Here is a 12,446-nt window from a genome sequence, read left to right as displayed (position 1 = left end):
AGACAAACCAAGTAATAGCAGCAATACAATGTATCAGATGAATGCATTATCTAGAATAATGATACTTCAAGATTCTCCCATTTCATACAGGCATGCATTCCCGTTGGCTGATTAGGTACATTCTAATGGAAAGCCTCCTGCTTTATTTGACAAATGAAAATATACTTTTTGTGCTTGTCACAAAACTTCCAGTGAGAAAGCCAAACTCCAGAAATACTTCCAGTCCCAAAACTCATCTAACCAATAAATCTATAAGCCAGATGGTCAGGATTTGCTGTTACTACACTCTTCCAGTTCGCTTTTTGGTGACCGCATTCAAGAAGCATAATCAATATAGTTCATAGATTCCTGGGTGGCCAAATGCTTAAGACCAATGAGCTGCATGCCACTGACCAATTTCTCTTTTACATTTTATATAAATCTATAAGCCTCCAGACTGGCACAAACAGCTGCTCCAGGCATGCATTGGGGCTTTAAACCCCTCCGTCAAGTGGCAGTCCTCCCCTTCCAACATGAAAACCCTCTCCTAAAGTTGGGCGTTCTCTGGAGTGGTACCTCAGAAGGCATCAGGTGGTGCTTCCAGAAGGACATTTCCCACTGCCTCCATGCATGAAGGGAGGTACTTTCCACTTGACCACAGTGGAGCAGGGAGATTCCAGCCACCCTATCTCCTCTCCCTGTTTCCTCACCCCATAAGGCAGTCCACACCATTGAAAACAAGCCTCCTACCCAGCTTTGGGAACTGTGTATGCTCCCGATTTTTGATCACGTTTGAGCAAACAACTAAGTAGGAGGTGGGGGAGTCTAATTCACTTATTTGTATTTATTTTATTATTTTTATTGCTCTCAACATTCCTTTATTTTACTGCCACTATTTAAAGTCTGTATGAAAATACAGGATCTCAGGATCTAAGTATGTAAAGGTCTTCTGCTGAGGTAACGTGGCATTGTAGGTGTGGGTACAGACTAAGTTACTCACAGATTCTTGAAAGATGAATAAAATAGAAGTTGATTATTTATAAGTTCTGATGTTAGCTTGATTCTCTACCAAAATGTAGGGTTTCTGGCTTGCTTGTTACAAATCTGTTGTTTTGAATGTTACAGAATATTTCCATACCCTCCAGGCATATACAACTTTTATAAGAATCTTGCTATTTAAATTGTTTTTCTCCACAGCTCTTACAGCTGTTCTCCTAAACACGTGTTACACAGGACCATATTTTGTTCTCTCTCCCCCACCCCACCCCAGTCTCTGCTGGGCTCTTAGTATGGGCTTTAACCCCTTTTAGCCCAGATAATCTTCCAAAGCCAAACAACCATACAGCAGTAAACATTCTTTAAATATACATCAAACCTCATCTCATCACACTCACACATGATCAGGAGTATAGCTCCTGAAGCTGGCTAGGACATTTGTCCTAACATCTTACTGATCGTATGAACTGCCTTCATGGGTCTTTGCTCATCTCCCTCCATTATCTTGAGGGAAGAAGGAGGGATATATCATGAGACCCTAAAAGCTCATTTTGAATGGGTTTTCTTACTCTCCCTGCAAAGATTCAGGTTTAAGTTTATCACAGTACGAGACCAGAAAACAAGCAGAAACAAGGGGGGAAATGCAGAGTTAAAAAACCAATATAGCTTATAGCTTGCATCACATCTATTTACAATATTACGGATACACTAAATCAATATTCAGAGGCCAACAATTCCCCAGGGAATCAAATTACAGATTTAACCATCTGACTCCTAATGGATCAGGCCATGGAGCAGAATTTTGTCATGTTGGAGTCTGAAAGAAGAAGAGAGGTAATAATAATAATAATAATAATAATAATAATTCAATTTCTATACCGCCCTTCCAAAAATGGCTCAGGGCGGTTTACACAGAGAAACAATAAATAAATAAGATGGCTCCCTGTCCCCAAAGGGCTCACATTATAAAAACAAAAAACAAGCTACACACCAGCAACAGTGTGCTGTGCTGGGGGTGGATAGGGCCAGTTACTCTCCCCCTGCTAAATAAAGAGAATCACCACTGTAAAAGGTGCCTCTTTGCCCAATTAGCAGGTATGAAATTTATCTGACCTGTCTGGAAATTTCTTTAAATTAAAAAAATTAAAAGCAAATTTTAATTTAAATTAAATTAAAAGAAAATGAATGTCTCTATAAAACTGGCATTATAATATCACATAGTCCACTGTTTCAGCCTCCCCCATCTGACAGGGACAAATCTAATCTCCATAAGGAATTTGGAGGTATCTCCTCTCCAGTACAGCTGATGCCAGTGCAATAAGCCGGGCTAAGGTGAAAAATCTCCGGTATTTTGATGTTACAAGAGTGTAAGGCTATTTTGCTGGAGAGAAATCTTTACTAAGATCTCCAGCCTCCAAACAACAGGAGGCCAGACTCCTGTCCCTTTGCAAGTCCATGTCCCAAATATACTGTTTTATGGTCTCCTTTGCCTTAGAATTGTCCAGAGACCACAGGGCTGGGAGAGAGAGTCCACAACTCCAGAGTCCACAACTCCAGAGTTTCTCCTCTAAAACTCTCATCCAACCTGAATGGAAACGGTCAACCAGGATTAAAGGGGCCAGTCTCATGGGGCAAAATGTTAGTTTTAGCCAGAAATTGATCTTATTTAACCAGGCTTGTGCCTCTAATGAGACTGACCCCAACTCCATACAGAGAGCAGCACTGGGTACCATACACAGCATAATACTCTGGAGATAGCTTTCAAAAGCTTTGACTGGATCACCTCCAGGGGGTGAAAATCCTTGTAAACAGGACTGCAATCCATACAAGAGTTGAGCAACTACCTTACCCTGGAACATTCTAACTAAATGACCATGCATTTGAAAAAAAAAAAAAAAATCTGAGGATTGCTGTTACACTTCTTTGGGCAGACTCCGTGACATTGGCAATCTGGGTCCTCCAGGAGGCCTGAAAGAAAACTCCCAAATATTTATACACCCTAACCTGTTCTATGTCATGACCATTTATCTGCCATATACAGTGGTCCCTCGACTTACGAAGTTAATCCGTTCCGAACGCACGTTCGTAGGTCGAAATTTTCGTAAGTCGAAAAGCACACCACGGAGGTCTGGAAACATTCATAAGTCGAGGAAACCGCATCTAAACCGGCAACGACTTCCAGTCATTTTTGTCGTTCGTAAGTCAAAAACTTCGGATGTCGAGTAGTTCGTAAGTCGAGGGACCACTGTATGTTTAGTTAGACTCTTAGTAAAGATCATGACTTTTGTTTTAGAATAACTGATGGTCAACTTTTCCTCTGATTAATAGATGGCAAAAGACCAGGGGACTGAAAAATAGAGAATAGCAGTATTGTCTGCATATAACAGGGCAGGAATTGGCCTGTTCGCCAGTCTTGGAGGGTGAAAGCTAGGGTCAGTAAGTGCTTGGACCATTGAACTGATGTAACAATTAAACAGGGAAGGATCCAATATGCAGTCCTGCTTTATCCTGTTTGAAGAAACTAAACATGACAGATGACCCTGTGGATTACAACATACCCTTAGAGGGTTGTTTTCATACAACCTACAAATTAGTGCAAACAACTGGCAATCTATTGTGCAGGCTTCCAACTTGTCCCACAGTCTGTCCCAGGGTACAGAGTCAAAAGCTGATTTGAAGTTGACAAAAGAAGTATATAAAAGCTCCTTGGGGCTTAGAACTTTCTTTCTCGGCCAAGTGCTGTAATATTAAACATTGGTCTGCAGTGGACGTACCCACCCTAAAACCTGTCTGTCCTTCAACCAAGATGTCCTCATGGCCCAGCCAATCCCACAAGTTCCAACAAAGGCACCTTGTATATAGTGTGGCAACTATACTTAGCAAGCTAAATGGCCTATAGTTGGCAGGATCTGATTGTATTCCCTTTTTATATGTGGGGATAATAATTGTGAAGCTCCAGTCTTTGGGTATCTGCATAGACCGGTCAATGTAGGTGAAAAGCATGGCCAACACTGGGGCCCACAATTCATTGTTGTTTTTAATCATTTCTAGGGGGATATAATCACCTCCAGGAGCTTTTCCAGGCTTCATCTGGGCCACCGTTTTAATTTCTGCAGTAGTGACTGGGGGGTATACAGGGAGGTCCAAGAAACAGGGGTCCAGGAGAGAGCCCTGAGTGGATTCTCCTGTGTACAATGATCAAAAATATGTCTCCCAGGTGTCAGCCAGCACAAAACAATATTGCTTAGCAGTATCTTGCTGAAGCCTTCCCGCTATGATCCGCCAAAACATGGCCAAATTGTTGGACTTAGTGGCCTGGATTAACTGGGGCCATCTTTCCCTTTGGGCATCCCCCATTTTTCCTTCAACAAAGCCTTATATTGTCTTTTCTGAGAATATAATTCATGGGAAAACTGTAAAATTTGTACAATTGAACAGAGCTAAAAGAGAGCTCACAGTCCTTGTCAAACGAGGATTCATATTTGTGCCTCAAAGGGAGAGTAGGTCTAGGGCAGTGCTCCTCAACGTTTTCGGAGTAAAGGACTGGTACATTCTTCATGGGCCGTTTCCTGGACCAGAAGTTAGTAAAGGGGTTTCAAGTTGAAAGTGTGTTTGTTTGACAAATTTCGATACCGCTCAAAACTGGGCTGTTCACAATTAAAATCATATTATAAGCATTAAAATAATCAAAATAAACCTTTTAAAAGCAAACACTAAGTATTAAAACTATAAATCTAATTAAATAAATCTAATTGCTTCCTAGAGCAACTAGACAGGATTACGAGAGAGAGAGTCATGCTAGGGACGATGGGAGTTGTAGTTCAACAACTGCTGGAGGGCCAAGTTTGCTCACCCCTGCCCTAAGGGGAATAAGATACAGTGATCACATGTAGATTCAAATGCAAAACAGGGTAGACCTTGCTTAGCAAATGGAACAATGCATGTTTGCTACCACAAAACCAGCTTAATCAATGTAATTGATAGGAAGCTTAAAACACGAAATCTCATATCATACTGGAAGTCTGGAACCAAACATCATCCAAAAAACCTCCAAGCAGTACACTAACAACAAAAACACACAGCCCTTGAAAAAGTAATGTTATGGTAATGAACGTAACCATAGGCGTAACGATAGGGGGGGCAGGGGGGGCACGTGCCCCAGGCGCCACTTGCTAGGGGGCGCCAAAAAGTGCCCCTGCCAATGCCCGAAAATTTCCTGGGAAATTTTTTTTTTTTTGCCGCCAATTTTTTTTTTTGGCCGCCGCCACCGCCACACAGACCAACCGAGTGACTGAGCAGCCAACCGTCCACACCAGCCGCCTATAGAGAAGCCCGGCGGGCGGCGGCGCGAGCAGCAGGAAGTGGGGGAAAGGGAGGGCGCCGGGTGGCTCTGCACCGCTGGATCGGGCGGGGATTGTTCGCCTTCGCCTCCCTCCCTCTGCCTTCCCTCTCGCCCTGCCCACTGCTCCGAGGGAGCCCCATGCAGCCACTCAGCCACCGCGACCCAGCTCCTTCTGCACGTGGCGGCAGCGAGGCAGGGTGGGAGAGTGTTGCTGCGGAGGGGCAAAGTGAGGAAGCGAGCGAGATTCCTGGTACATTGAACGTGGGTTGAACATCTCCTGCCTGCCTGGCCTAATGTGGCCAGGGGAAGCTTCCTTCCCGCACAGTTTGAGCCTCATTCCTGGTGCCGGGCTAACTGGGGAGGCGTGGAACGCTGCATCGTAAGCGAAAGGGGTGTGTGCAGCGCGCCGCCTGGGCGCGCACGAGTGAGTGAGTGTGTGTGCAAGCAAGCCCCGGCAGCTGGAGGAGGAAGGCTCCTCCAGAATGTAGTGTGCAGTGCATGGCCGGGGGCTCCATCAAGATGCAGCCCCCCTCCGACAGGGCCAACTTGCTGCTCCTGAGCCGGAGTTCCGCAGGCCCCCGAGACCAGGAGCAGCAAGTGCAGCTGAGGCAAAAGCTGAGGGAACTGCCGGCACTGCTCCGAAGCGGACTCACGCTGCGGAGGAAGAGCTCAGCCACGGGGGGGGGGGGGGCCGGGTGAGTGAACAAAAACAAAAAAGCTCTAAAACAAAAAAGCCATATGGCTAAAGAGTAAGTACAGCTACTCACGAGTAGCTGCCACGGAAAAGACTGGCCAGGGACTGGAGTCAGTTCACCTTTGTTTGCTCACTCATGCATGCTAAATTAAGGTGGTCAGCAGCCTGTGAATTATCAAAACGGAACAGCAGCAGCTTCCTTCCAAATGTAAGTTAATTCCTCTCGAAATGAATGTGCCCTCTCTCCAAGTGTCCTTTTAAAAATGGCTTTTAGGTCCTCAACACTTCATATTTTGAATATAACCTACCTCATTGTTTACAAACTGCTTGCCATTTGCACTGATTGTATTTCAAACATAAACTTTAACAAAAAGGGAATGCTCCCGTGGCTGGGTGGGGGTGGGGTGTGTGTGAGAGGCTCAGCTCCTGTTGCATGATAATAAAATGAAGGTGGATGGCTGAATCAACAATGGAATCGCCACAGCTTCCTTCCAAAGAAGTATCATGTTAATTCTTCTCTGGATGTGCCTTCTCTAACCCTTCTCCAAGTTGCAAATGTTCTTCATAGCTTTAAAGATCACACAAGCCCCAACCCACCCCTCCCAAAATCAATACACTACTAGTTTTAGCTCCATCTGATTAGATTGATCAGATTAAAAAAAAAATAAACTGGAGCAAAAGAACCAAAGACATTCCTGCTCTTCAGAGTTGCTGACAATCCTTTGCAGGGTTAAGGGCCATTTGAAATGTGAAGGTTTTTAGAAGGTCTCCCCAAAGTGTGCAGTCTCTGTTGGGAACCCTTGTCTTTGGGCAAACTGTACATCAGGCAGAAGATCTGTGATTGATCTGTTTTGTTTGGGTTTTACTGAAATGCAGCTGCACAGAATTGCAAATTAGTATGGAGCACTGGCAGGAGAAGGTGGGAATTAAACACTCTTCATCCCCATAGCCATATCCAAATCTAGAAAGTTCCTGGACTACCCTTGTTTCAGTAGAACCATCAGACATGCTTCAGAAATTAGTCCATAGTGCAGGCTCACAGCATATGCTAGGCCAATGGGCCTTTGTGTGCTTGCTGTAATTATTATTATTATTAATAATAATAATAATAATTCAATTTTATACCGCCCTTTCGAGCTAGCTAAGGGTAGTTTATAATTAAAAAGAGACTGATAGACTGAAATATCTTGAAGCTGAAATTGAAGATCTGGAACTAAAAGGAAAGGAACTGGATCAGCAGAAATTGTGGCTACAGCAAAGCATAAAAAATGTTAAGGAAGACTCCTCAAACAAAAGTTGTTCATATATTACCCCATGAAGGAGTTTGTGATCTCTTTGATGTTCAGATACTGAACTACTAGATTTGATGCAGCCAGATTGCCTCATCTACTTCTAACTATATATTTGTAGACTTAATTTCATAATGCAAGTATTTAAATAATGAATGTAAAACATGCGTAGTTCACAATGCTGGATGTGCATTTGTTTGTTACTTTGAACAGTTTCTAAAGTCAAACTGAAGTGCATTTTTAATGCTGTGCAGGGGCCTGGTACTCTCAAACCTACAATACCTTAGTACAGTTAATTGAAAGCCCCAGTTCATTATTTGTTCCATAGGAACCAAAGTTTAATAGTGCCCCTACTTTCTTCCAGTAAAGTTATCTAGACTTGCCATTTGAAACAGATTACACATACTATTTAAATCCAGCTTCTGGCATTCCGTGTTCCTGGATTGGGAGTGGGGGGGGGTTGGGGTGTTTACTATTTGTGGTTCATGTGCGGGGGTGCCAGTGCTTGAACATTGGCGGGATTTTTTGGAGAGTAACTATCCACTTCAAGCTTATAGCAGATGTTAGCAGATGGTCATTACAGCAGAGTAATAATAATTCCTTCAGAACTGCGTCTTGATAAGAATGAAACATTTCCACAGTGTTCTCTGAGAGTTTGATTTTCCTAACTAATATTGTTGCTGACAATCTTTGTGATGATTACAAGGTTTATAGCTCTGTTTTTCTACTTCTCTGAAGTATACTCCATACAGGGATATATGATGCAAACATGAGAAGGTGATGCATTTTCTGTTTCTGTAGCAAAGAAATTATCATCATTATTATTACATTTTATATTCTGCTCTTCCTCCAAGGAGCCCAGAGCGGTGTACTCCATACTTGAGTTTCTCTTTCACAATAACCCTGTGAAGTAGGTAAGGCTGAGAGAGTAGTGACTGGCCCAGAGTCACCCAGCTAGTTTCATGGCTGAATGGGGATTTGAACTCGGGTCTCCCCGGTCCTAGTTCAGTATTTAGTTTGTGTGTCAGTCATATGTATGTTGGGGGGGGGGCGCCATTTCAGTGCTTGCCCCGGGCGCCGTTTTCCCTAGTTACGCCTCTGAACGTAACACATAAATATGGCATCCACATTAGAGAAGTAAACCACAGGGAATGGGGTGGGAGATTAACCCTTCATACCACACATTCATATATATCCAGGTTTTTACAACTGTAATGATTTTTAAGCATAAATTTAAGGAGAAAAAGTGCTAAGTACCCACACATGAGTGGGAAAATGTTTAGTGGGTCTCTTCTTCATCTTTCTTTCCCTCCTTCCCTCTCCTCCATTCACCATTTCATACCTAGCCACACCCAGCCCCCACTCCATCCTCTTGTCTTTCTCACGATCTCTTTTTTCACTGTTTTTCTCAATTCACACACGTTGCACTAGTTCTCTCTCCTGTCTGCATGCTTGCTTTTAAAAATCCCAGTTTATGTTATCATCATCCCCTTTTTGGTAATTCAGTAGCCCACCCCAGCCACCCCTTTCTCCCCATTTGATTTCTCAGTTCACACAAATTGTACTTGTTCTCTCCTGCATGCTTGCTTTTGAAAATTCCATTTTATTTGATCTTCATCCCCTTTGGGTGAGTCCGTCAACAATCAGCCTGCCCCTCACCCCCACCCCTTTCATTCTTCTTATCTCCCTCTCACCTCCCTCTTCCTTTTTCATTTGATCAGCATGGTTGCTTACTGTTGTTTATGTTGTTTCTTATCTTTTGCCTTCCTTCCTTCTCTGTAGTAGTAGTCAGACTCAGAACGCAGTTAATGCATGCCGTGCTCCAGCCAAGACAAGACAAGCCAAGCCAAGCACTCCCTCTCACTCACCCCACTGCTACCTGCCTCGTGTGTATGTGTTTCGCGGGATGGCTGCATACTAGTGACGTTACTCGCTCTCAGTCTCTCCTCTCATCATGTGAGAGACTGGAGAGATTGGCTGGGAGCAAGAAACGGCTGTCTGGGACTTGGGAGGAAGGCAGAGCCCTGCAGCGAGGGCTGCCTGCTTAAAAATTAGCTCCAGAGAGCTCCCGGCGGTGGCAGCAGTGGCTGTGGCCCCCACTGGCTCAAAATTGGGTGTGTGTGTGTGTTTAATTCTTCAAGGACTGGCGCGGAACAGCACTCAACTCCTCACGGACTGCCGGTTGAGAAACACTGGTCTAGGGTCCCGAGACAGAAATTGTTGTAGATCTGACAACTTCTGAAACAATTTAATGGCTTGTTCTGATGTTTCTGCTGCCATGATGTCAGAGTGGAGACAAAGGGTGTTCTTTGTACCAAAGAAACCTGCTGTTTCTTTCTTCACCCTTTCTGACCATCTTACTCTCAGGCAGCTCAAGACCGCTGAGGGTTCAGCCTCAAATTTTCCTTAATGAGCACCTCTTGTTCATTTAACTTCAATGCCCCCTAAAAAGTCAAAAGTGAATTCAGAAAAAGGTATACAAAGAAAATATTCCTACTTACCAATGCTGGTGACAGTGAAACATGTCCTAGTAATTTCTTGTATTGTTCAAAGGTGAAAAACTGGAAAGTAAATATCATGAAATTTAAAACTCAAGAACAGGGTAGAGATTTTATCATAGAAAACTGTTTACCTTTATTAGTCTAACAAAACACAAAGAAAAGAATGATTTGATCTGGTTGTACCTTGTTGAGCGATTAGTGCTGCACACATGGCTTTGGTTAAACTTGAATCAGGCAAATTTGGTTCTCAGATCTTGTAAACATTTTTTATTAGCAATATACAAAAAAATACATCTATCCAGAAACTGTGCAAATACTCAACACAATTTATGACACTGCGCTTCCTTCCACCAGGAAGGAAGGAATAATACTTTCCAAACTTCTTCCGAAGTCAATCATCTATCATTTGTATAATTTCTTGTTCCAAGGACAAGATTTTCCTTACAAAAATGTGAAAAGCTTTCCTACACATTTCAGTTAGAAGCTACAGCAACCTTTCTTTTCCTACTTATTAACCTCTAAAGTCAACTTAAACATTTTAGCAATAGAAAATCTTTTTCTTTCAGCAGCCCTTTCCTGATGTTTTATAATTATTTCATGGCTTCCATGCTCTTTAAGCCTGATACAATACATTGCTATTGACAAATATACGTACATAATGAACATACAGTAAAATAGTAAGAGCAGCATTTAAACATCTGTATGTTTTCTGAGCTGCCTTGAGGTGCAATACACATTCTTAATACAAAGATAGATAGATAGATAGATAGATAGAGCATTTCCCCCTTTTGATTCAATGAAGAGGCCAAAGTGTGATGGAATAAGGGAAGATTTGCATCATCCTCAGCATCAGCCAGATGATTCACCTCAGACCCTGAGAGCAATAATTTTTGTACAATCCTCATTTTCAGCATGTTGAGACATTATTGCTTTATAAAGTACATAATACTTGTTACAGTACAGAAACCACATTTTCAGTTTTAATATATTTTACACATGGTATCCTTGGAAGTCTGTGTGCCTTGTTCATCCTCTATAAATACTGTGTTCCTATCTTATTTGTGTCCCAGCATTTCACTCTCTTTTGAAAATAAGCCCACAGGGGTATGGGGTATGCCTGAGTCAGTTTAAATGGAGCTGCAGATGCTTAATCCCTGCTAACTGGGTAAAGAGACACTTTTCAAAGTGGAGATTCTCTTCATATTTAGCAGCGGGGAGATCAAGTGGCCCTATTCTTTCCCAGCACAGTATCCCTCCAGGGACTGATGCTGGTTTCTACCTTGTGTTTCTTTTAGATTGTAAGCCCTTTGGGACTAGGGAACCATCTTATTCTTTTTCTGTATAAATTGCTTTGTTTTGCTGAAAAGCGGAATAATATAACAAGAACAAGAACAGGCTTTGGGGTATGTCAAGAGGAAACATGCAGGGACAATTATGCTGTGTCTGCAACATAAATGTATCCCAAAGGGGTTTCTTTAGAAGCTTCAGAGGTTTGGATCACCCTGATTGGTGCAGCAACAGGAATGGTCCGCAGCCCCAACACCATCCTCTTCCTTGTGACATTTTTAGTCTTACATTATTCCCAGCAAGCAGGCTGGAGCCATACAACTTCAGCCTTAGAGATATTGAGGACAGCATTGCTTGGGTCCTGGCCTTCTTAATGTCAAATTGTTGAAATATATCTGTTCAAATGGCTGTGAGTGTTTTGTCTGGTTAGAGACTGCAATAATGATTCTGATCTATTCAGTATCACGATGGCCTGTTTTCATCCACCTCTCTGGTTTTTCTCCCCATTCTTCACTGCAGACATAGTAGTTATTTATATATGATCATCAGAAATACACCTTGCCTTCTGCAAACATCTTGGATTGCAACTGGAAATCATTCATCCTGCAAAATTTATTGATCATAAAAATTTGTAAGCAGCACAATTTTACAACAGCAAGCACTTTATTCAGTGAATTAACTCCTCAGACTGAAATTAACCATTTTCACAAGTTATTTTTATAAATACAAAAAGAATATATATATATATATATATATATATATATATATATATATATATATATATATATATAGGCTAGCAATTTAATATGGCATGTTTCAGAATATTTGTGCCATTAATTGGCAGATGTTTTCAAGAGTTCTTAAATCCTAACTATATATAAATATATATATATATGTATAGTTATATATTATATATAAAATATATTTTGGCCTCACTCATTCACCACATATCAACATTTTTGTGATATTCCATAACAGAAAAAAATCTGAATTCTGGTGAATGGGGTAATCCAAGATACCTGGATTACAGGGAAAACAGGACATTATCACTGAACCATCTATTCCAAAGTAGCCTGAAGGAAATCAATAAGGCTAGGCAAGAATAAGCAGGCTGAGGATAGAATCTCAAGAAACATAAAACCTAAATGGAAGAATAAGTATTAAAACAGATTTTCATTTCACACATTAAACTAATTTATGCAAGATTTTCCCATGCAATGTCACACCTAACTTTTTCATGGAATTTTAGGTATTTCTTAATGCCTTCCATACCACTGTGTACATTATCTAACAATCTTTTGTTCTTAAAAACTTGCCTTCAAAATACTAACAGCTTCCTAAAGTCATAAACAGAAGAA

The 12,446-nt window shown here is 41.8% G+C and overlaps 1 protein-coding gene across 6 annotated transcripts in view; it reads right to left on the bottom strand.

Moving 5' to 3' along the window:
- Nucleotides 1–12,446, bottom strand: part of SLC25A21 (solute carrier family 25 member 21) — a 467,052-nt gene that overhangs the window by 32,787 nt on the left and 421,819 nt on the right. For all 6 annotated transcript variants that reach the window (XM_053283932.1, XM_053283930.1, XM_053283931.1 and 3 more), the window contains one exon: nt 9,802–9,861. In XM_053283932.1, coding sequence (XP_053139907.1) covers nt 9,802–9,861 — 60 coding nt within the window. The remainder of the gene's footprint in view (nt 1–9,801; nt 9,862–12,446) is intronic.

The sequence above is a fragment of the Hemicordylus capensis genome, chromosome 1 (assembly GCF_027244095.1).
Source record: "Hemicordylus capensis ecotype Gifberg chromosome 1, rHemCap1.1.pri, whole genome shotgun sequence".
Classification (NCBI taxonomy): domain Eukaryota; kingdom Metazoa; phylum Chordata; class Lepidosauria; order Squamata; family Cordylidae; genus Hemicordylus; species Hemicordylus capensis.
This window is presented reverse-complemented; position numbering and strand designations above follow the sequence as displayed.